The sequence below is a fragment of the Fusarium oxysporum genome, chromosome III, assembly GCF_013085055.1.
Source record: "Fusarium oxysporum Fo47 chromosome III, complete sequence".
NCBI lineage: Eukaryota > Fungi > Ascomycota > Sordariomycetes > Hypocreales > Nectriaceae > Fusarium > Fusarium oxysporum.
The window spans coordinates 2,896,842-2,921,528 of record NC_072842.1 but is presented as its reverse complement, the minus strand read 5'-3'; the positions used below and the strand labels follow the sequence as shown (position 1 = coordinate 2,921,528).

The 24,687-nt window shown below is 49.9% G+C and overlaps 6 protein-coding genes across 6 annotated transcripts; 4 read left to right on the top strand and 2 right to left on the bottom strand.

Moving 5' to 3' along the window:
* Window positions 1-4,289: 4,289 nt before the first annotated feature.
* FOBCDRAFT_290307 (fungal-specific transcription factor domain-containing protein) lies at window positions 4,290-6,554 on the top strand (the record flags this gene model as incomplete). Its single annotated transcript, XM_059611766.1, has 3 exons — window positions 4,290-4,598; window positions 4,655-5,016; window positions 5,067-6,554. The coding sequence occupies exons 1-3, from the start codon at window positions 4,439-4,441 to the stop codon at window positions 6,552-6,554; spliced, it is 2,010 nt and encodes a 669-aa protein (XP_059464457.1). The 5' UTR covers window positions 4,290-4,438.
* A 2,853-nt stretch (window positions 6,555-9,407) lies between these two features.
* FOBCDRAFT_23587 (uncharacterized protein) lies at window positions 9,408-11,104 on the top strand. Its single transcript, XM_031176703.3, has one exon. The coding sequence runs from the start codon at window positions 9,602-9,604 to the stop codon at window positions 10,862-10,864; it is 1,263 nt and encodes a 420-aa protein (XP_031047836.1). The 5' UTR covers window positions 9,408-9,601; the 3' UTR covers window positions 10,865-11,104.
* Window positions 11,105-11,197: 93 nt separating this feature from the next.
* On the bottom strand, window positions 11,198-15,655 carry FOBCDRAFT_317158 (uncharacterized protein). The gene is made up of 2 exons (XM_031176702.3): window positions 15,205-15,655; window positions 11,198-15,075 (listed from the first exon to the last, which is right to left on the bottom strand). Exons 1-2 carry the CDS (start codon window positions 15,303-15,305, stop codon window positions 11,547-11,549), a joined length of 3,630 nt encoding a protein of 1,209 aa, XP_031047835.2. The 5' UTR covers window positions 15,306-15,655; the 3' UTR covers window positions 11,198-11,546.
* Window positions 15,656-19,807: 4,152 nt separating this feature from the next.
* On the top strand, window positions 19,808-20,834 carry FOBCDRAFT_23560 (uncharacterized protein). The gene is made up of 3 exons (XM_031176699.3): window positions 19,808-20,041; window positions 20,120-20,628; window positions 20,693-20,834. The coding sequence occupies exons 1-2, from the start codon at window positions 19,868-19,870 to the stop codon at window positions 20,429-20,431; spliced, it is 486 nt and encodes a 161-aa protein (XP_031047832.1). The 5' UTR covers window positions 19,808-19,867; the 3' UTR covers window positions 20,432-20,628; window positions 20,693-20,834.
* Window positions 20,476-21,421, bottom strand: FOBCDRAFT_271193 (uncharacterized protein; the record flags this gene model as incomplete). The annotated part of the gene is made up of 3 exons (XM_059611454.1): window positions 20,476-20,619; window positions 20,680-20,831; window positions 20,902-21,421. The coding sequence occupies 3 exons, from the start codon at window positions 21,419-21,421 to the stop codon at window positions 20,476-20,478; spliced, it is 816 nt and encodes a 271-aa protein (XP_059464456.1).
* A 1,750-nt stretch (window positions 21,422-23,171) lies between these two features.
* On the top strand, window positions 23,172-24,440 carry FOBCDRAFT_271192 (EXS family-domain-containing protein; the record flags this gene model as incomplete). Its single annotated transcript, XM_031176696.2, has 2 exons — window positions 23,172-23,262; window positions 23,314-24,440. 2 exons carry the CDS (start codon window positions 23,172-23,174, stop codon window positions 24,438-24,440), a joined length of 1,218 nt encoding a protein of 405 aa, XP_031047829.1.
* Between the last annotated feature and the right edge of the window lie 247 nt (window positions 24,441-24,687).

The window sequence follows — 24,687 nt, the reverse complement described above, 5'->3', positions numbered from 1 at the left end:
GCTACAGAGGGTCAACGATATTCCAGTAAACCCACAATCAAGTTCAGTTGCATTAAATTTACGAATACTACCTCGAGCGCAGATCAAAATATTCATTTACCAAGACATCGTGATAGATCACACAACTACTACGTAGGTACTAAACTTGCGGAACCGTCGGCCTTCGGAGTAGTTCAAGTAAAATCAGTCCTCAGCATAGAGAAGTAGGGATCAACAAGAAGCATTAGGGTAAGCTAAGTAGAATACATAAACTCTCCGTGCCAACATGAGCAAGGATGTCAGAGAGCTGAACAGAGTTGCAGACAAGATGGAAGCGCATTGACATAGGAGAGAAAGTTTAGTCAAGAGCAATTGTTCCATAATTAGCCCAGATCATAGTCTTTTTGGCCGCATACTCTACGACCTTGATGATGGCCTAATTATGCTGGAATGAACCAGGGAATGCGGGCTAAATTAAAAATAGACGTGGAAGTGAGCATTGGGATGTGACGAGATGTGATGGGATCTGTTAGCGCTTTTGCTGTGATGCAACTGTTGATCCAAACAAGCTTAAGCGGCAAGGCATGGGATTTAGCCCAGATTCCGAGGTGAAAAGAGGGGGCCAAAGAGTTAAAATATTTACTATGGTACTCAGCCAAAGGGCCAAAATCTCCGGCTTAGACGGAGCCCTGCCCCGATGGTGTCAGTGAGGAGACCAGAAACGGTTTGCTCGTGAGTGAAGCTGCAGGGATCAGGGATCGTACGGCATGAACAGACGACGAACAATCGGAGGCGGCCGGTAGTGTTTAATTGCGACGAGCGGAGGCATTTGGCAATGACTCGCATTGGCGGGGGAGCTATCTATCCATGACTTGACTAGACCATAGTGGGAGTGGAATTCATGAGCTTGGCAGGTGATAGTGTGATGGATTTGCTTACGAAATGCCCAAAGAGTGTGATGAGATATTAAATGTTAGGTCAGGGTTTGAAGAGCCAAGCATTGCCAGATGGATCGGGCCTTTTCACACACAAATATTATTATTGACTTAATCTGGTTTATGGTGTTGAAGATTTTGAAATGAGAAAGAGAGAGAGAGAGTGTGTGTGTGTGTAAGTCGAGAGATAAGATAGGATAGCCGGAGCAGAGGATGGCAAGATGACATTTCCAGATTCAGTAGCTATCAAGATAGGCTAATGTACCTTGCTAGGTTCAAAGGATAATCCAAGCTGAACCTTGAAATGGTCTGGTCTTGCATGCCCATATCTAATGAAGGTGTAGAGGAGCTTCGATTTGGTTGGCAGATTTACAGATGAGATGACCTTGCGCACTAGCTACTTAGCTAAATCTTGTTGGATGGGGGATTTTAGTGATCTGACTGTTGGTTTCTGTTTCTTCATCGGCACTTCAGACAGGTACAGCCTCCTCCACAAACATAAGCACGCTATCAAGATAAGATTAATCTTGTGTTGCCACAACAGGATCGAGTAGTGACATTGCGTCTCAGTAACTTCTTTCATGATCAGCCAACGGTCAAAGAGCATAATCAATGACCCATTTTAGGCCGCCCGTTATTGCCCGTCATGGTTCCGCTTATCACATCATAAACTCACCAGGACCAGCTTGAGTTTCCCCGCTCGGCTCGGTGTTTTCTTGATCACCTCAAGGTGCATTGGTGCAAGGTAAGGGTCTTGAGCTAGCCAGGGTTCCCTGAATAGATGCAAGAGCATGGCGGCAGAGATCATCGTCTTCTGCTTTCATTGGCTATGGCGCCAGAGCTCCCCTGTCGAGTCACCTGCGGCTCGGGGCCAATCCAGATCTGAGGCCGGGGTAGGCAATCAACGGTGCTAACACAATTTTGGATTAGCCCATGTACCTGCCCCTGCTCCGCGGCAGAAGCTCCTCATCGGTTGGTCCCGTCCCATAATGCGCTAATGCACGCGTGTCACCCTCGGCTGTCGAATCACGGACCAGAAACGCTCTTTTTCACAACGACAGGCCTGCTCATCAGACCGGTCTTTTCCTTCCCAGTCACTGCACAATGCGACCTGACCCAGCTTTGGCGCCAGCAGAGCAGAGCAGAGCTTTTCACAGATCAACCACTGGAAAGCATGGCAATGCCAGGTCATGCCCACTAGAGCAATGGTCGGGTACATGTCGGACAGCTACGGCACACAGCAGAAGCCATGTATAGCGTCTTGCGCTGCATGAGTGTTGAATTCTTCACGTACCCAATCCGTGAAGCTCAGCTAAGCTGAGTTGTTGCCGCGTAGTGGCAGCAATCATATGTTGTCTCACTGACTTTTGCTACGGAGCAGATTTGTTCAAGTCTCGACATAGACTGATCAACACTCGAGGTTACCTGGGCTAAGCAAGAGAGAGAGACATGTCAATGCTCTCTCTAAACCCATAACCCCATCTTGACTCGTTCCTTTATCGCTCACAAGGCCCTTTCGACCCCCGTGACCTCCAGTTATGGGATTTCTCAACAACCCCCGCGCTGTTAGACGTCACCGTCTCCCACCCCTGGTCAAGACATGTACTTGTCCCGCAACACCCAACCATGCCAGTATGCTTTAGAACTGGAGACTTGGTGTTTTTGAGGGCCATCCATGGGGCTTCTGGCTTCTCGACCCGGCTGCGGACAGCCACTTGCAGGACTGCACGCACGAGGTCTTTCGCCGCTTGACCAATCTAAAGGTTGACCGCCTCTTTGACTATTCTATTCGTTAAAAATCGTCTAGGTACTTGGCCAGGGCTTCTCTCCTACCACCAGCCTATCTCCGTTGTGTCCTAGAGCCCAACAAGTTTCTGGCCCGATCGTCCACTTCGGCCGAGTTCCAGGACGTGAAGCGTGAAATATGACTCGCAAATCGTGAATTGCACAACTGACCATGGCTGCACTAGATGCTACTGTTTAATGAATCCATCTTAGATGCGACCGAATAGAGTTTTCAGATCAGCACAGTACACTCTCTGCCATTTGAGCATGGAACGACCCTGCTATGAGACCTTGATAGAGGAGGTGAGCTAGCGGTCGGATCCTTGTGCGACTTTTTGGCATTTCCCCTCTTCCGGTGTACATACTCGCGCATATGCAGACGCAGGTGCAAGAGCCCGGTGAGCTTCTCTATCAGCATCAGCATCATGATGATCGTGGGTGTTACTACTTCTTGGGATGGAAATAGATACTAAAGAAGCAACCCATACTGATCACCTCACAGATCCACTGTGTGAAAGCTGAGCTCATGCCTGAACTCTGAACGTTTCTTCTTCAAGGTGAGAATAACATCATAAACCGCATCTCAGCCTTCTAAGGCATCTGGATAGATGGCAGGTGAACCTCAAGTACTAGCCAACAAGTGGAGGGCCTCAAATCAGAAGCCAAAAGTCAAAGCCCAAGCTCGCCCGCCTCGCATATCCTCCCGTGAGGAGCTAGATCCGAATGGGCTCCGACCCCCCTGTTTATGAGCTCTTCATGCGAGCAGAGTGGCTGCTGGATATGACCATAGATGGGCACACCATGCGCGACTTTCCCCTTTAGATGACTGAACCCCTGCTCGCCTTATTGTCTTTGTGCACATCTATTCCTAGAGTGGAGTTCCGATGGACACAGAGAGACCATCTTTTGGCCGACTCTCCCCATTGGCTTCTCTAAGCGCAGTCGCTGCCTCTGGTGCCATGGCATGCTCGTCGTGCATGATGCAAAAATAGAAACAAGACGATTGGAAGCCATCATCGAATCGACGTGTGAAGGGCCACGAGAGAAGCGGCCAAAATATAAGGATTTAGCCCTCCAGCAGCCGCCCAAGAATTTTGCCCTCTTTCTTCTTCGTTATGTTCAGAGATTCCAAGTGTCGCCAAAGGTTCTCTTGATCCCCTTTCCTCTCTTACCGCCCTCCTCAAACCCTTCTATTACCCGCATCAATCTTTACAATATCCAGTTACAAGCAAGCCGGACTTGCTTCGAACCAGTCAATCATTACTACGCAATTTCCCAAAAGGACATTTCGATTCGAAACGAAACGGAATAACGGACGATACGTTGTAGTTTGATACGTTGGCCTGGCTGCCACTTACACGACTACACAAAAAATCAAACAATTCGCTCAGTGATCCGTATTGATCCTGACCGATACAATAACACTAATTTAATTTTCGACTTGTTGAAACGGACTTGACAACTTCGGATTCGATATCCCCCCGGTCACGTTTCCCAACGCCCAACCTCTTGGCTTTCGCTTCTGGATCCTCAGCCCAGTTTAAAGCAAAGGACAAGCAAAGACAATTTCTCCATCCCGTCCCGCTCTGATCGACTCCACACTCGACTAGGCCTGGGTTTAGAGTACAGTGCGCGTCTGGTCCCTGATTACACAGTACCACTCCCCCCTTGTCGATCACACACCCCTCCTGGTCCCCTACCACGCCAATACTCTAAGGACCAAGCATCGCAGCCTACAAATGTCTACGCTGCCCCCCGACCATCGCAAAGGCGTGTCGCGAGCAACTGGAAACACCGTCAACATGACTGTATCACAGTCTTCAAAGGCCAAACCGGCCTCCAAAGCCAGCAATGGCAAGCCAAAGACAAAGACGCAGATGCATCGTCGTTCAAGAACAGGTACGCCCGCTTATACCATCTTACTGAAGTGTAGTGAGCTAACATGAACCTCACAGGCTGCTATACTTGCCGTTTACGACGCAAGAAATGCGACGAGGGAACTCCCATGTGCACAGCCTGCAAGCACCTCGGTTTGCAATGCGAGTACAAGCGACCCATGTGGTGGAGCAACAACGATATGCGAAGGAAACACAAGGAGGACATCAAGATGATCATCAAGCGCAAGAAGCTCTCTGAGAAGTCATCACACAACATCCAGAACTCTGTCACCAGCTCTCCTCCTGGCCTCACACACTCTCTTCCCACATCAGCCACCTTCACTGATCCTCTCGACCGCACAAGATCCGCCTCATTGACTCTCAATTCCCAGCTGCTTTCAACTTTAACAGCCCTCCCAGTGGCAACGAGTATGGATTCGGTGCGCCAATGCACCCCGAGTTCATGTTCGGCAGCTACTCGCCTTATGAGATCGATGTCAAGACAGAGCGACAGATGTTTGTAAATGATGTGCCCACAGTTCGCGAATCACACATCTCCACCTTCAGCACTTACCACACTCCTCCTCCAGCTGGTACGGTTCTGCCCAACGGTCCTCTCGACGGCGAGTGGGCCGAGCAGGTCTTCCAGGAGCGCAAGGAATCCCTTTCAGAGGAGACCCTCAACTGCAACTTCTTCGACTTTTCACATGGCCCTTCTACAGAGTCGAGGCAAGTCCAGATTGAGTTGGATGAGAATGACCAGCGCCTGCTGGACCACTTCATCCAATTCGTTCTGCCAACCATCTTTCCCATCCTCGAGTCCAACCAACATTGCTCAGTCAGCTCAGACCTGATACTCCCTGCTCTTCAATCAAACAGTGCCTACCTTCACTGCTGCCTGAGTGTCGCTGCCCAGCACCTTAAATCACATACCAATGGCTCTACCTCTACCGAGGACATTGACAACGACATCATGCGCCATCGCTATGCCACCATCTGGGCTCTTTGTGAGGCTCTCAAGAAGGATGAGAATCACCAGCAAATTCTCGAGGCAACCCTTGGCCTCATCTTCTTCCAGTCTGTCGTTGGCCGCTATGATGATGGCCTTCTCGATATTCCTTGGCACCAGCACTTCCAGGCTGCCATCAGCTTGGTGCAGAAGCTTGACCTTCCCGGCATCGTCTCTGATCCTACTAGGGCTTCAATGCAAACCCCCTTCAACATGTCTCTCTCGTCATGGATTGACATTCTCGGTGCCACCATGAAGGGTCGCTCACCAACATTTGCTCACACTTACCGTGAGAAGCATCTTTCTCAGCTCAACCCTAGCCTTGGCCTGCGCGAGCTCATGGGCTGTGATGACCGGGTCATGTATCTCATTTCCGAGATCGCCTGCCTCGAGTCTCTCAAGAAGGATGGCATGGATGATTTCACACTCTGTCAGCATGTCTCTGCCCTCGGAGAACAGATTAGCTTGACCGAGATGGGCGATGCAGGCCCCAAGATGCCTTTCAATGCCAATGGCAGCCTTTCACCTAAGCAGCTTTCTAAGAACATGACCATGGCTTTCCGCATTGCTGCTCGTATCTTCCTCTGCAGCCTGGTTCCTGGATTCAACCCCAGACAGCCATCCCCCATGGGCTTGGTTGAGAAGCTGACTACGGTGCTTCAACACATTCCCTCGGGCCCCAATGGGTTTGACCGCAACCTTGCTTGGGTCTATCTCATTGGCGGCTCCATCAGCGTTCCTGGTAGCTCATTCCGAGCCTTCTTTGAGGATCGCCTGGCTCAGCTGGGCGACTCGGCTAGGTTTGGCACCATGGGACGTGTAGCCACCCTCCTGCACGAGGTGTGGGTTCAGAATGACAGCCTCTCGGGTGTGAGCACACCCGGGTCCACGACGTCTGAGGCGGCCCAGCTGCACATCCACTGGCGGGATGTCATGGAATCGAAGGGGTGGGACTTTTTGTTGATCTGAGCACTGCTTTCTGCAAACCTTCTTGGCTGGCCTTTGAAGGGTAGCAGGACCGTGCTGGGTGAGACCATCTAGTTCTGCTCTAACCTTCTTTTCAGTAACATGAGAGCGGCCAGGACCACCTCATCAGGCGAAGCAGGCATTTGCCAGCCGTCGAGGACCAGGCTTGGAAGTGAGACTTCCATGTCCTACACGAGGCCTGTTATTCACTTATTATCTGTCCCGAAAGGTCAGAGTTATCCTTTTCTTTTTCTTCATTTCACTTCATATACAATGATACCTACTGGGATGGGTTACTAGAGGAAGCCGCAAGGCGTTTTGAGATGAATGTGGGAGTACAAAGAGCGACACTTGGATACACCACATCTCGACATATTTTTGATACGGGGACGAGGCGTTAGGGACATGCATGCATAGGACGTTTGACAGAAGATACATGGCCATATGCAGGAACAAATGGGGCGGCAACACGATGCCGTTTTAAATGTCAGTTTATTGGATGCAAACGGTCGAGTACCGCGAGACTCGGGATCACTCGCTATTGTTTATTGCTTTACTATGATACCAAGCGGGCAATGGTATGGGGGGAAACGGCGCAATGAAGGATCTGGGGTAAAGGCGCCGCGAAGGATGACGATATGAAAAGAGAGGCTCTGGGAAGCTGGTTATGGGCTAGCTCCCAGAAAGGAAGTGGTATACAGATAGGACATTATGACCTTGCTAAGACAAGGCAGACAATGAACAAAGCACATTATTGTTGCAATTGGCTCTCTACGCTGTGACATTACCACGCACTTTATTTATCCCCTCACTGTAATGACCACGGAAGATGAGATCACAGTATCTATCTGATCATGTAAATCACACCACATAATTCGGGGACTTTTCTCCAGTGCTGACTGCAAGCCTCTGAAAAGGGATCACAATTCCGAGAGGCACAACTGGGATAGGCATTAATGCCTCGGCCTGATTACATTACCTGCCAGCATATTCTTCCGCACACGATGGGTTCTTTTACTTCTGTGCTTATTTGTCCCCTGGAGAGGTCAGCATCATCACACCATGAAAGCCGGGGAGAGGAGTAGGTTCTCCGTGGGGGAGGCGGCGTTGAGAGGGTGGTATTGATGAGATGCAGATATGTGCTGCTACCGTAGGGCATCTACAGGGAGTTTTTCAGTGGCCTGAGAATGTTTATACTGTGGCACACGTGCTGGAGAAATGAGGCCTTATGCCCGTTGCGGATGTATGGAAAGGAAGCCGCATGCAATGCAATGCATGCTATGCTATGCAAATGCAGTACGAGGACAATTCATAGTATGCATATTTGGGAAACTTTCCCTTATCTACTTCATCCTATAGATCATCTATCTTAAAGCCTCACTCTATATGAAAATGCCCAATGCATGCAACATCATGAGCCGTTACTCCGTACGAGTCGCAGTGCATCTACAACGAGGGATACAGAGGCACCAGTGCACCAGCGCATCGCATAGCAGTGCATTTGATTTACAGGACGGAAACTTGGAGGCAAACACGTATTCTCAACAGCGACAGAAAAGGGAAGACGATCACCCCCCCCCCCCCCCCCCCCCCCCGTCTTCAGGGTTTCTGGACAGTGCGTGGAGTTACTGGATCTAATGACTTACACGCCCCCTGTAGTGTAGTGTAGGGCATTCTTTTCTTTACTGACCGTAGCGGAGAAGACGTGGACTTTTTGCCTCTTGCCGAGGCCTAGGCGAATCTGGATTTTGTGAGATGCATTTCTGTGTGCGAGAGTCCAGGGGGGTTAGAGAGGGGATGATCGGGTAAGTGGCATGCAGTACGGATATCGACGAAGAATATTACAGTAATTATAGGATGGAGAGTTTTGGTGGTTTGTATCACGATAACGGATGTAGGGGGGTTAGTTAGTCATGTTACAGCAGGGACAAAGAACCAGAGAACGCACTGGAGACCAAGATATCCGTGCTTTGTTCCTGTGACAAGGTCATGTAGAAATTGGTTCGTTTACTGGTATCTATCGTCACTGAACAAGATAAGGTGCCCAAGGCAGAGTTCCAACTTCACTGACAAGAACGAAAGAGAGGCAGCCCATAGCGACAAGAAACAGCCTGTTGAAGCCTAAATAACACAACACTTTCACTCTATGCCCAGAACTGGCCTTCAAACAGTGACCTCTCTCATGGGGCTCCCCGTCTCATTGGATCTCATCACAACCCGAGTCCAAGTTAGAAAACTACGCGCCCAACCTTAGCGCTTGGCCATGAGTCTTCAGCGCCTGAGACAGAACCCCCACAGCTGAACTTTTACTGGGCTCTGTTCAACAGGAACCAATCAGCGGCATGCATCGCCGCGCGCTTAATGTCTTCTGAGACTCTCAGCCAACCACAGCATTTTCGTCTGTCTCAACCAGGGCGACATTATCGCCAAACAAACCAGTTTCTATATCCTCCCACATCTAGTAGGTCTCGACTGACTACGTAGTGTCTACTGGCGTGTCAAGCGATAGGCCCTAGACCCTCTCAGCGACTGGCTCTCAGCGCCTCTGACCAACCGCCTGATGGTCTCTGATGCGACAGTCGAGCCTGAAATATCGTCCACGAATGGGTCGAGATGGCTCTCAACGGACAAGGCGGCAAGGCAGAGGAAGACCATGTCCATGATGGAAAAAAGACGGTTTCCTTGTCAGTGACCTCATGGTTCCATTCTCGGTCTTTGTCTAGTACCCTTGTTCTCCCTCTTTTTTTTCTCACTCTCTTGTTCTGCGTTCTGTATTTACTGTTCCGTTTCTTCACCTTCACTGTTCTATCGAACAAACAAAACAAAACATATTCACTTGTTCAGTTGACTCATTGCTTCCCTCTTTGTCATACGCGCCGGTTGTGTCTGACTTACCAACTCATCTGCATATCATCTTCTCTTGACTCCTTGCATATACAATATCACATTCACCCGAAGACATTCCTTCAACAACGAACCAACAAAACCAACGCTTAGTAACTAACACTTAAGACAACAACCAACAACTACACGCATAATACACACCAAATATGCTTTTGGGAAGACTCCCAACACCCCTGAGGGTTCTGTTTATCACAGCCCTCTACGCTTCAACATCCTCCGCCCTCCCCGCGAACAGTGTCTTCGCCCGCGAAGACACATGCGATGCGGACCAGACATCATGCAACAGCGACATCGCCAACTTTTGCTGCCCCAAGGGTAACTCCTGCAGACTTCTCGCTGGCAAGACCACAGCAGTATGCTGTCCCAGGGGCCAGACCTGCAATGTCATTCAACCCATCACCTGTGATATCCGCGGCCAGGACCAGAGAGAGTTCCCCAACGCCCCTGTCAAGACGATAGTATTCAACCTCGATCTTCAAAAATGTGGACAGAAGTGCTGTCCTTTTGGATACTCGTGTGAAGACGAGCAGTGTGTTATCGACAAGGATCAGACCAATGTCCCAGAAGGTGCTGAGCTTCCTAATGAGACGTCTACGCCTGTTCCCAGTGCGATAACTACTGCTACGGGGGCTATCGAGACCATCTCCATCAGCGCTGCACCCTCCACGAGCGCTGAGCCCACAGCAGCTGTTGGCTCAGACAATAGCTCAGACAAGGACGGAGACTCCAAGTCCGACAACTCGGGGCCTGCTACTACCTCCATCGTTGGCGGTGTCGTCGGCGGCAGTATTATTCTTCTGATAATCGCCGTTGTAATCTTCCTCTACGTCCGTCGTCAGAACAAACGTGATGCGAAAGGCTCAGAGAAGGGTAGTCATATCTACGGTTACGGCCGTCGATCCACGAGTGATGCCTCGTTCGGAAACATCATCTCGGAGCCCATCAGCCAACCCAACTCTTACCGCGCCGACTTCATCCTCAAGACCCCTTCAACCCAACGCTCAAGCATTGTGCCTGCACGCCAGCTTTCCAATGCTAGCACACGTCTCAACGCCCCACCTCCGCGGATTCGTATCTCTATTCCAAATCCCTTCGACTCACCCAACCCCTCACCCAATGCTCAGCCCAGTCCCCTCGACAATGAAGAGTCTCTTCGACATGGAAACGTTCGGCTACCACCGATCCGCGCTATGAAGGGCTCGTCGTACTGTAGTCGTCGACCAAGTACCCCTGAGCTACAGCGTGAGCCGAGTAGCGAGAATATCAATGTTTTCGCGGACCCTAGCACCATTGTGAAACCCCGCCCCCTGACGAGAGCGACAACATTCACCGACCTGATGGATGAGGCTGATCTCGGCGCTGTGCGGCGAGGGAAGCCCTACGTCCCCGGAACCACCCCCAGAATCTAGACCTCACTGACTTACACCATTTCCTTTTGAGCTACACCATTCACGTCTCTCTCTAATGCAAAATCCCTTCACCACCATCTGCAGTGCAGGGTGGGATCCTCTCACTAGAACTGATTTTGGGCGTTGTGTATACTGGAGTAGCTGTCGTTTATACCCTGGGCTAATTCAATAAGACCCAAATCTTGTTATGTTTAATTATTGCAATGTTTTATGTTTGATAAGAGTTATAGATTATTTAAGAAATGATATGCAAGTATTTGATCATCTCGTTTCTAGACAAGTGAAGCAAAGGGAATGGATCGTAAAAACCAGTCAGAGCATGCTGGATCAGTGCAGTATCAAAGCTTGTATATTTTTGATAATATAACGGCAGCTAAATAACTCATAACGACCAAGAAGCACTCACTTTCCGTTAGCCGTTTTTGATGACTCCGGCGCTCCCATGACAATAAAAAAAAAACACGCTATGCCAACCCGTTGATAAGATGAAAGGGAACCTAGCGAGTGAACAAGATACGGCCCGCGAGGCTCATGCCAAAGGAAACGAATCGCACAAAACGAAAAGCGCAGTGATTGGGTATGTGCGCCTAATCCATCATGTCCATAAACTTCCTATGTGGCGCCAGCCTGGATATTACCTCCAATATTTACTCAAGATAGTCAATTTGTGCATGTTGAGGTCTCACATGACGATACACTTCTTATCCTTCTCTTTCTCCTTTTCCCTCTCCCCAGAACCGGTCGATATATCTGTCCAACCTGCACTGCTTGCAGCATCTGCAGCCTTCTTCTTCTTCTTTTTAGGTTTGGCTGACCAACCACGTTTTTTGGCATCCTTGATGTTCTTAGCAGCGCTTCGTTCAGCACGACTTGGCCGGCGATTAACTGTTGGTGATGTCCTGGTTACCGGCATTGGAGGAGCGTGCAGCCATGCCGGCACCTGCTGGTTGGGCAGTGGAACGGTGGTGGGCGGGTTGCCTCCGTGACTCGAGGCAATACTGTAGATGGTTTCAAGTCGCTCAACAGTCGGCCTCTGATTCGAGCCAGGTACCGGCCGTGGGTGCCGGGGGATCGGGGCCAATAGAGGAGTCTCATTCCTTCGTCCAGATACTTGCCGGCTTGGCGAGTCGAAAGCACCCGATACACCCTTAGGAGTGCTAATTATCAGAGGCTGATCGGGTTCTGGGCGACTGAGATTGGATGGCCCTGCCAATAATGAATCGGGCAGGGAGCTTGACACGTACGAACTACCGTCAAAACTCCCGACAGGCCTTCTTGGGACTTGGAACCCTCCAGAAAGCCGTCTTGGGTTACCCTGGCTGACTCTTTTGCTCAGACTCGCAAGCTGACTCGAACTCGGCAGAGGGGGGAGGCCCGAAATCGACTCATCTGCGGCCTGTTGTTCGGCAGGTGCAGACATTGGCAATGGATACCCATCAGCCGAGGCAACAATTTGCTCAGCCTCATGGCCTGCAACTCGAGGCCAAGTTTGAGCATTCGAGAGCCGCCTCGCTCTAGGCGCTGGGTCTGACCTAGCCTGGGCTGTAGAAACGGTCGATGGCACACTCTCCACATTTACAGCTGGTATTCGAGTACCTGGGCCAAAATGGTCGTAAGCTGAGATATCTGCCTGCACTGGTGAGGGTGACCGCCCCTCCCTGGAGTTGATAGGAACTGTCACAGTCCTAGATGTAAGAGCCGACACAGCAGATGATATTGATGTTTGTCGTGCTCTGGTTTCAGAAGTTCCGCCTGTATGTTGAGCCGCTTGCTGTCGTGGAGAACGGGGGGGAGTCACGTCGTATATATCAGCATCCTCATCCGTCTGGGGTAGAGGGCTCACACTGTTTTGTGCTGCATCACCAACCTGCAGTTGATCTCTAGTGGTGTATCCTCGCAGGGGATGTTGGCCAGAGGCTCGCTGCGATGAATTGTTTCCGGGCTGCTCACTTTTGGAGTCGGTGCCGGATGCTCGGTGATTCTCAGGCCCAGGACGATCAGAGGCGGATGTAGCATGATCTGGCAGTGCTGGCACTGGAGCTGGAGCGGGAACAGATGCACCGCCAAGTCCTATGGGAGCAACAGAAGGACCACGCATAAAGGCTGGCAAATCGGGGCCTGGGTCTTCCTTTTGATATGGTGGAGGAGGAGGTACCCAATCGTCAGCATCACTCTCATGTGGATGCTCTCTTCGGCCATCGGCACGACGATACTCAATACGTCGTCCATCTGCCGTTCGGGGATGAAGGGATCTGTCGACGGCGGCAGCGGTCGCAGCACGACGGAGCGTGGTCTGGGAACGTGGGCTAGCATGCGAATAAGGGGCATCTAATGCCTCCATTTCCTCAATCGAAGGAGCGTCTCCATCTTCACTGGGGCTCACAGGCTCAACGACTGCCCGACGATTTGCTGGCTGAGATGGAAGCTGACCGATCCTCCGAGGAAGCAAAGGGTCATCGTCATCATTGTTGTGGTCCTCGTTTAGCGGCAGTCGTGGAACCGCCGGTATTGCTGAAGCATCAGGAGCTGCACGAGGTCGAGAAGCAGACGTAGCAGCCCGAAGCAATGATGAGCCGCCACGGCCACCTCGCCTTTGAGCAACAGTACGTCGTCGTACAATGGCGACTTCGGTTGCCAGATCGCGTTGCTCTTCCTCCAGCACCTCAGGATTATCGGTGCCGACCTCAATGATGATCTCTGACTTGGTTCCGTTGGAGATCCCATAGTCAAAGTCCAAGAGCGTAACGCGACCACCATCGACAAAATCCATGTCTTCCTCCTCAGTCACTAACCGCGGTGCTCCAACCCCCCTTGCGGCAATTACCAGGCGCTCCTGAGTAGATGAGCTATCATGCCCTGCAACCCATTTCACCGTTTTAACTTCCCCATGCTCGGCAACCTTGAAGCCAGAAACAAAGGTGTTCCTTAGTTGGTCGCACAAAATTTGCCATTTGGGCACTCTAGCACCTTCCGGGTTATTGATTCGCGTAGATGCCCGTCGCGATGTACCACTCCGATCACTATTTTGTCTCCCTAGACCAGATGCTGACCCATCGTTTGACGATGACACATTGTCAGGGACAGCATCCAAGTCCTCAGGTATGCCATATATCCATACCTCCCTCCCTTGAAAACCAGCCGACACTAGTTCACCTCGATATGTCGTAGAAGGGAGTGTGGAGGGAATGAGACTGGCTTGTGGAGATGCGCTTGGTACGGGTCCAGTAAAGTAAGTGGTGCCATTCCGAAGGTCATCAATTCGAACAGCTCGGAAGGTCTCGAAACTCCTGTCATAGGTGAAAGTCCAGCTTGCCTCCTCTTCGCTTCCATCCTGAAGCAGAACGGCATGACTGCAGTCACGACTGGTGTTTGGGAACAGGATCGACGTCGTCCATAGGGGGCTCAGGTTATCTTCGGACATATGAGGGCCTGGATCATAGTACGGAGCTGTGATTATGACGGTGCTAGGTGGCGCCGAGTGAATAGTAGTACCGAGAATTTGAGTCCCATCAAACGAGAAAGATAAAGCGTCGACAGCATCACATTTCACAGCTCTTCGATCAGTGGCCAGTGCATCAGGCCTTAAGGACGATACCTCGATGCCACCTTCATAAGCAGCAGCCAGAACAGAACCGCATGGCGACAAAGCAATCGTTCGGGGAGTGTTGTCAAGAATTATAGACCGTGAGCGACGGGGTGGGCTTCGTTGTAAGTCGTATAAGTCGACCTGCATCTCAGTAGATAAGACTACCAAGAGGGTGCCTTTATCGTTGATGCAAGCGGCGACAGGCCGACGAAGAATCTTGAACTCCCTCTTGACTTCCAGGTTCAACCCTTTCAAGTCAATCACATAAATCCTACCCGAATTGTATGCCAGAAGATGGTGCCCCTTTGGGGAGGCACTGTATTGCATACCCTCGCCACCGGGACATGATGAAGAGCTGATTGAGGTCGAAATAAGCTTAAAAGTTGTTTCCCGCGGTCGTAGGTATGCCTGGAAGAGGTTTCGCTTTACTTCACGAGCAAAAAGCCGTCGCAACTCGGGGAGTTTGTCATCGTCCGATTGTGGTGGTGTGGGATGGCTCGCCGAATATGAAGGACATCTCGATAGCTGATGCCGATAAAGATGGGCTCGTTGAGAAACACCCCTCCATTTGCGGTTCAGGAGCACAAGAGACGCAAAGCCGTTGGGGTCAGTTTGTCGAAGAATCCTAACAGGGAATGACAAACGTTAGCATATGATAAAAGGAGAGGACGGCGTTTGTCGATGACACCAATCGCTCGATACAGACAAGGATAAGTTTGATGTAAAGTTGCGGAAAAATCCTGTGTTTACTCACTGTTCAATGATCTCGTCGGGGAGTCTGTCAAAAGGCGGAGTTGGAGACATGGGCATCTTCTCGATACTGGAGCGACGGACGTCGGTTACCGACGCGTCCATGACGCTTTGTCGCTCTACGGTGGGAAGCCGTCGAGCATATCAGGTCGATGAGTCGCGACTATGCCTAGGAGAAAGCGAGATTGGCGGAGATCGTGTCTTGGGGACTGAGTCTTTGTTGTAGAGTCGAATGTTTGGCGTGAGTGTGAGTCCAGATCTGGAAGCAGGTGTCGGAGTGTGGCTGAGGCTTCCTGTTCAGCTCGAGGCGTGACGATGGCGGGTTCCCTTTTCGTGAAGACGGAAAGTTTGGGGGCGATTCGATGTAAGCACTAAGTAGTTGGTAGGCACTTGATTTAGAGGACAAAGCAGAACGCGACACACAAAATTCGATTGAATTGAACTGAAAAAAAAAAGGGTTGCTTGGATGTATTGCATTTGCTTACATAGTAGATACAGGCAGTTAGCAACACGCCCGCTATGGATGGTCGGCATATTGCCAGAGCTTAATCAATAGTCCAGCTCCCCCTAAACTTGGATGTCCACGAGTCTCCAGCTGTAGACATCATCGCCTCCAAACCTAGCTACTGTACTAAGATAACTATGACGTCCAGACCCTAGTGCATGGACCGTGTTAACGTGCCTTTTTTAAGACGAGCTGAAACTAAAAAATTATTGAGTAATTATTAGGAATTGTGAATATCACGTATGACCTGTGTAGAATAATCTTCGACTCTTGATTCTTACCTGTTGATTGGACACCTGCCCTTGACTCCACTTGGCGTTACTTAAGGTCAAAGGGGAAGAAACGGAGGAATGGAGATGTCTCTCTATCAAACAAGCTCTGATAAGTTTATGCTATGCTACCCCAATAATAGGTTATTTATTAACCATAACCTTATCGCGTGGTATCGGTTTTGTAAGTACTATATATATACCTGTGGTTTTGCAATAAATATGACTGGCTACCTGGTTTCTCTATTGGTAAAGAAAGTGCATAAGAGTTTCTCATTTTCCATTCGCACTCCTTAGGTGGCCCACGTCTATCCTTGTCTATGACTGGACTATGGCATCATACAAATTGAGCAGAATTTGCCGAGAGACAACCTTGTCGTAGACGCGTTTTGGCCTCGGAGAATGGATGGATGTGAAGGTCGCCTTTTGATGGGGAGATGAAGCATACAATCATGCGAAGTATGATACTGGATAATTCGAGACAGAATACTCGGGGTCGACGCGTTCGTTAGGGGCAGAAACCTGATGGGCGTTCTATCTATTGCCTGTAACGCTTTTATAGTTGACCCTTCAAGGCTATTTCCTAGTTATACAAGGCCTTGTAAAGATTGGCTGTAAGGACAACTGCCAGATGCTGGAAATGGTGGAGCAGTGTAAGCGACGTTGGTAAATGTGACTCTTTCAGCGTCTGCAGTTTGGTAGTCGAGGTGACATTTCGCGACAGCCATATGTCACTGTCTCACGATCAAAGGCTGAATCACAAGCCACAGCAGCAACGAACGTACATTCGTCCTCTATTGGAATTTCTGGGACGATCAAACCAGAGGTAACATGTGGTCTTATCTATACTCGCACAGGCGATGTAGGACGTGGAGCTAGGGTACCGGTAATTCCAATACCATCCCATCCGTTATCGTTCCAGAGAACCATCACGGATATACGGAAAAGTCATTATTGGTACCTTGGCGTTAACCCATAACATGAGTTATAGCATACCAGAAAGAGGAGAGGCGCAACTAATGCCCTCATTCAGTATGCAACCCTACCACACGAATTTCTCTGCTTCTCCTGCGCCGTTGTGAAGGGCTTGGCCAGAAACCAGTTCGTGTAACCCGAGTTTACATGTCGCCAGCCGTATTAAGTAGTAGTCGCTACCTAGGCGAGATCATCTATAATTAGAAATTGGCAACGTCTCGACCGGGAGTCCGTCCTGCCCGGATACAGTCTAGACTGTTTAGTACATCACTTCCGATGTCAAGGACAGCGTCTCATTGCTGATATCAGAAATGTTCTTTAGTGCCTGGCATGGAGAAAAAAGGAACGTATTTAGGTATGTGTAGGTGGTAGCAAGACATCAATGATACAGTAGTCAATAGCTGAATATCGAAGCGGTATGTGATGAGCCACTCCATACCTTTTTTCCCGGCATCAATAGTCTCAAAGGATTGCGGATAAGCAGAACGAGCCAATCCTTTGGCTTGGCACGTACTATTAAGTGATATGATCGGTGCCCTGGTGGCTGTACTTGGGTAGCAACAGCTTACAATTGGTATCTGACGTGTTATATTTCAAAAGTCGCTTGCTCTTGTTACAATTTTGTTCTCTATCGGCCCCTTTTTGACATAGGTACCGTACGGAGAATGAGGTCGTTGCATTCTAGGGTTTCGGCTTTATTCAACCCATGAATGCAGTCTAATAATAGAGCACATTATACCTACCTCCGGACATAATCCGGACCATGACCAGCTACCACTGGCTGTCAAAAGTGTCAAGCATTTCAGTTGCGCCTCATCAACGCAGAGAATACGACGGGTTTAATCTGAACAACGGCGCTTCTTACAGGCACGGCCCGCCCCTCTAGGTAAATCCCCAACCCTAAATCATGATAATTCATCAGTGCATAAATCGGTAGGTCACATACGTAAAGTCCACTGAAGGTCCAAGCGATTGAATGGAGTAATATTATAATTATTTCAAACTTTTTGGTGCGCTCGGAACGCACAGACAAAGAGAGGAGACCCCTGAGAAATGGGCCGGTCGATAGCCGATGGATGACAGAGACGGCGCCAGAGGCTGTCAATCAATGTCATCGATTTCAGCCCTGGGCCTGTCTGCGTGGCCTGGCAACTTCCGCCGCGCTTGGCACAATGTGGAAATGATATGGAAGCGTGGGAAGCCTGTTAGCTCGTAGATCGGTTGCGGGGTTTGCAGAGACAATGTGGAACTTGTAGCTTGCTTTTAGAGTCGACAGAAACGGTAAGATCGTCCAAGGCTCTCTGGTGTTTGTTTACGTACTATCAACCTCAAGGGATGGAGTTCCTCCAGGACAAGGTCCCTTTGGGCCGTAATCTTTTTGGACCTCGGTATATCTAAAGGCGAGCAAGCCGAGTTGATTGGTCTATACGGGCATGTGAAGAGAGGGAATATCCATGAATATATCCCCGAGTGTCAGTTTATCATGATAACCTGATCTGATATTGCTGCTCCCTTGGCTTGTCTGTGAGCCACTGAGATATTTCCTTTATCGTGTATTCACTATAATCTACGTCATCGAGATCCGAATTCCACAAACTGTAGTCGATCTTGATTTATTTGGCAACCTTCCCAGTTGTTGAACACATCACATCCTAGGTCGATATTTCCAGCCCCAACTACTAACCAATCGTCCTTTTCAGTCTGTCTTATCTCCATTTCTGGTAATTTTTAGTCCATGATCATGGATAACCCCGTTACCTGGTCCGGTGCTTAGCCAAGGCGGAGACACGGAAATGGTGGAAGCTCGCGAGTCAGAGACCAGCACCCAAAAGAAGGCGCCAGCAAATACCGAGAGCCCTACCAATCCAAGCCTTAGAGTAGATCTGAGGCTGGCATCACATCCGTCCAAAGAAGGAGTGGGCCAATACCTCATTTCCGGGCGATCACATTAGAGCCGAAAGCTAACACAAACACAAACACGCTTGACGAAAAAGTGGACAATATTGACATGCTTATCTACTTTAGCAAAGTTACAAGCTTAACGGACTTGGATAAGCTTGCGAGACTGATTTCTCAAGAGTCCAAGCTACCTAGCTCAAAGACTCATCTCAACTGAAAGGAACTGAATGGTGATGTTCTTTGAAACTTGAAGGCAGCGAGGTTGGAGAGCTAAAGACGAATGAGGCAAGGCTAGATACACGAAACGTTATCTTCTAGAACCTGACCAAGATGATCTTCAGGCATCGTAGATCTAGGCCGCAACGATATTCCAGAAAGGTTGCAAGAGCCTGACGAGGGGGAAACTTGCTCACGCCTCATTGACTAGCTTCTCATCTCACTTGTCTGCAGACTAAATCCAGGCTTGCAGCCTTTTAAAACATGCATTTCAGACTCAACCAAGAAAATTCTGCGTCACTAGTTTTATCTCATTTATTTAAATAGCGGGAATATGCAGCCATCGCGTGCTGGTGGAAGAAAAGATCCGTCCGTCAACGGTTGGGCTGGGGCTCTTCTTCTCTCTCGGCAAGCCTGGCGTGGGTATAGCAAAGGCCAGTAATTGTCTCGCAGAACAAGCATTGCGGCCATTGAGGGTCCCCACGCCAAGAAGCATGAAAGTACATACTTGGGTGAGAAAAATCCACGATACGAGTTCTCTCTTTTCCCGGCGCCCATATAACCAGGTTGCCATCGGATAGGGGATCACCACGGCATCCATCCTGAATCCCCGGCGGACGATCTGATCTGCCGTGAAGCCTGAGGCACCCCTGTTTATTTTCCAAGGTAGCTGCCTAACGTGTCGTGTACGAATACAGTAATTGTTAAGGTAGTCCAGGTTGACTGTGCCTTTTTCTGTAGGTCCCGGCTGTCTTCTAAATCTCCTTGGCGGCACACAACTTATGCAATGAAAGTACCCAAGCATGACAACTCCTTTGTATAGGCTGATGCCTCTAAGCCCTCGTGTGCAGGCTCTACAACAAGATGCAACGACAGAAGTTTTGACTCTCTTTCCCGTTGAGAAGAAAGAAGGGTTATTGACTTACGGTTTACCCAAGTCATGTGGACTACTGTGTGAGGCTTTGTTACAAGATCTGGTAATATTTGCCCTTCCGTTATTCTTGTTCTTGGAGTAACTTAAACCCCTGGTTTCATCACATGTTAATGCTTTGTAGGAAGAGGATCTCAAGTCGTGGGCTAGAGGGTTTGGAATGGTCATTAAAGATCTCAAAATGCCTGAAATTAGCCCCCAGGCTTTTCGTCTCGAAAAAGGCAACACTTCGACATTGCTAAAAGGGTATACTGCAATTGTCGTGGCCCTCGGAAACACAAAATATGATGTTGAGCTCGTTTCCAGAGACAAACGGTCTTCGCAGAAGGAGACGTGGGAACCAACATCTGCCCTTCATCTCCGGGAAACGGGGCTGAAAGCTCAAGGAGGACACATAAGGTTCCTCTACATCCCTCTCCACCTGGAACCCATATAGACTTTTCGACAAACGACAAGTTCTATTTCATGATGTGTATCATATCATGTTCCGTATCCGCGCTCGAAACGACACTCCAGGTGCTGTCTGGGCTGCCCGTCGACCTCGCCTTCGACTTCGTCTGTGACTTCGATCTCGCCTTGGCCTTCGCACCGCCTGGCTCTAGAGCCTTTTCGATCTGTTGTAGACTGCCGATTGTGAGTCCAGAAATCGACACAGGAGTGACGTGACATCGTCACCTACCTAACCTTCCCGTCGCAGAGTTCATAGACGAGACTTGGGATTCGGAGTAACTCTGAGGGCAGTTTGTTGTTTGGACGATGCGCAAAAGCAGACTCTCTGCGCAGTATCGGGAAGCATTCGACGGTAAAGTGCTGGCCAAAAGTAAAATACGAGTTTACTAGTTTGTACGTTGTGAGAACAAAGATTCTTGTATCAAATAAATCGAGCGGGAGCTCAAGACAGCCTACCTCTCAATGGGAGCTCATATGCCCGTGGTCCCAGTACTTTAGCAAGTTCATCGCCAATCTGTACACACTTGGGCAGTGCAAATCGCTTGGATCTAAGAGTATCACTGCCTCCAGTAACGCACTTAGCCATGGCATCCATAACATCGTTTATGGTAAGGCCCTGATCATGAGCCACGTGACAGGCTGCGACCATTACCATGCAGTGAAGCTGAGTTTCTCGTCCCTCAAAGTCTTTGGAAGCAGCGGCATAGGTCTCGAGTAGAGTGAGCCAGTCCATGTCCCGACGCGACTCAATGTGAGAGATGGTCAGACGATCACGCAGACGGAGAATGTCTTCTAGCGTCGAAGGTCTGTTGTTGTCCCAATCCTCATCCCCTTGAGGTAACTTCGACATCCACGCCTTAACCCATTTTATCTGATCATTCAGACCCCTTCTTCGGACGGGCTTCTGGGGGACTGGCTTTCCGGGTTCTTCTTTGATAAATTCGGCGGTAAAACTTGGCGACTGTGAAGAACTCATGATGAACGGATCCGCTAGAATTCTTCTAGATCCAGGAACCCGGATAATGGAGCATCCATGAATATCATGAAGAACCGCAGGTTGGGTTCCCCAATGTGTCAGACAGCGGACTGGTTGGTCTATATGGGGGGCTTCCAGCCGGCAGCCGATTGTGCCGCCGAATTTTTGACTTGAGCTCAAGGAAGATTGCGTCCGCCAGGATTCTCATCTGTCGGGTGCATTTGAGCCACACCTCGCCTTACTTCACGCCCTGGTGCTGCTGCTCCTGGGAGGTGGGAGAGTGGGAGAGTGTCGGGTTCATCGGCAGGCATCAGGAGCACAAGAAAGAAAAGCTGGGTCTGTCTCTGTATTTTGCAGGGTCCGTTAACAAAGAAACCGAAGCCATTGTGTCATTCCCACTGGAGAGGTGACAGTGGCGTCTGGTCATAGGTCATTAATGGGGTGCACCCAGACAAACCGAATCGTCCAATGCCACGTCCTTCTCTTCAGCCTTGCAAGAGCTTTCCAACTCTGGACAGCTTCGGATGAGGGCCAGTTATGTTATTAATGTGAATGTGATTCTGATTTGCATAAACTCCCCTCGTAGATCAGCGAATATGATGCCCCTCTTCCCAGTCTGCGCAGCCTGGTAGCCCATGTAGTCAGGTGGGACAAGGTTTTTCATTGGCTACGACCCATCTCAACCGGATAATTTCATGATTGAAAAGGATTTTCTTCCCAAGTCCCCAACGGATAGAGACCTTCCTTGGCTGGGCCATCGGTCGATAGCGTATTACGCCAGGACCAGCCTACCAGTGAGCCGACAAAAAAGACAAGGGAGAAGTGACAAGAGCAAACTTCCGCAGACCAAGCTTACGCCGTACCTGCAAGCTGCTGTATGTACCATGCCTCCGATGGAGACCTGGTCTGCCGGGGCAAGGGGAGTTGCTGTTCCGCAAGCTCCTCGCAGTTCCAAAAACTCGGGCTAGCGAATGGTATCAACCCGGATTTAACCCCTAGATCTACGGTGAGGAGCGCTTGTGGCCGGACTAGGGCCTTTGGGCTGGAGCTTGTTAGCGTCGAGAAAGATATGTGGGCTTGCAGAAGCCAGAGGGCTTGTTTCAACGGCCTGACAAGAGGAGTGCGGCTACAACTCAGAGTCTAGCGCTGTCGATCTAGCTGTTCAGGTTGCCAAGTTCCGCAGCTGACGAGGGTCTCGACAGCATCATCCTCCCTCATGCTGGCGGATGGTGAGCTGCTTGAAGCCGCTGCACCATGAACTGTCGCTTGCCAGTCCTCCGTGTGTCGTTTAGAACTTTTTTACGTCGCTGGATGATGATCCTTCCGCAAACAAACAACCTCAAAAGCAACGTGGGCATGGGTGGGTATGGTGTGGTGGGGTCTCGATGAGTTCGGTTGCGCGTGGGGTTTTCTGTTGGAATATTATGTCAGCCGCGCGCGTGTCGTGAGTGTGGCTGCAGCATAATTGTGGCGCACAATCGTGGCACAGATAAATCTGCCAAGCCTGATAAGAAACGGCTGACGTTTATCAGGGACAGACGCAAAACACCCCTGAAAAAAAGCATGTGGACCCGCTCATGCTTAATCTCACCTAAAGTTGAGGACAGCTTGGACTGTCGCAAAACCTCATGAACTTTACCCTTCCAGTCATTCTTTTGCCGCTGTCGCTTGGTACTCATTCTTCTGCGCTCCTGAGCGCATCTCATTGTTCAACAAGCCTGTGACGTTTGCTCGATGGCGGTTCGCTCCAATGGACGGTGATCCGGCTGTTGACCCGGGGCTTGACTCCTTCAGCTTGGCTTTTCCTTTGCCTTACCGTGTTGGCTTTATTGCAACTTTGGGTGAGCAAGAACCCTATTCTGGTCACATTACCTGTTTCTAACTGATGATAGCTGTCTGGGGATGGGGATTAAACCTTCATTGTCTCTATCTTTTCAACGTCGACGTTCCACAGTTGATTCGATATCCCGGCCGAGCATCGCCGCAACATATTCCGCACCATGGCTCGACGTACCGCCTCGCGATTGCACTTTCGGCGTTGTTCGCATTATCCGTGTCTCTCTTTTGGGTTTGCACATGGGGCATACCTGAGCGTGTCGTTGCTTTCGGATGGATGCCGTTGACATATCTCACTGCTTTGATTGCTATGTTCGTTGTTCCATTGAGGAATCTGCCCAGCGGAGGAAGAAGAAGATTCTTGGCAACTTTGCGACGCGTGAGCTTGGGTGGGCTTGCTGAGCCGCAGGACGGCAAGTTTGGGGATATTCTGTTGGCGGATGTGTTGACATCGTACGCGAAGGTTTTTGGAGATCTCTTCATTACCCTATGCATGTTTTTCTCGGCGGAAGGTTCGTCTACGCAGCGACCTGATCGCAATTGTGGAGGAACAGTGCTCGTACCATTCATTATGGGAGTGCCGAGCTTAATACGATTTCGGCAGTGCTTGATCGAGTACTTTCGAGTTCGGCGAGCCCCATACAAAGAGTCCACAGGATGGGGTGGCCAGCATTTGGCCAACGCTCTCAAATATTCGACTGCATTCCCCGTGCTCATTACCAGTGCTTGGCAAAGGTCGACAGAAGACCCCGACTCCAAAGCAGCTCTTCACAAGGCTTGGCTTGTTGCTGTGCTCATCAACTCCTTGTACTCTTTCTATTGGGATGTGGCCAAGGATTGGGACATGACGCTTTTTTCTCCGAAGCAAGATCGCGAATCACCCACTCATCCTTTTGGACTTCGAGATCGTCTTGTTTTTAGGTATCCTAACCTCTACTATCTAGTGATCGGTATGGATCTGATGTTGAGATGCACATGGTCCATGAAGCTCAATGGACGTCTTGATAGGTTCAGCGATCTAGAGGGAGGCATCTTTCTGATTGAATTTCTCGAAGTATTCCGTCGATGGGTATGGATCTTCTTCCGTGTCGAGACAGAATGGTTGAGAAACAACTCTTCAGGCCTTGGAGTCGACGATATCCTACTTGGAGATTATCAAGGCAAAGACAATGAGGACGATTAATTGCGTCATCAACGAAATTACTTGGGTACCAGTGACAACCCAAACGGCGGCCAGCCCGGTCAACTGGGGCGGGCTGTATAGAAATTACGGCTTTCACTGAGATACTCGACCACGCCTCTGGACCAAGATTTGGACGCTTTCCCCTAATCCTATGCTCCTCACCAAGTCAACATTCCTCACTGAGGCTTTGTGCTGGGCCAGATACCCTAATAAATCAGGGTTTGGCCGGCAAAGGCTTGAGTTGCCA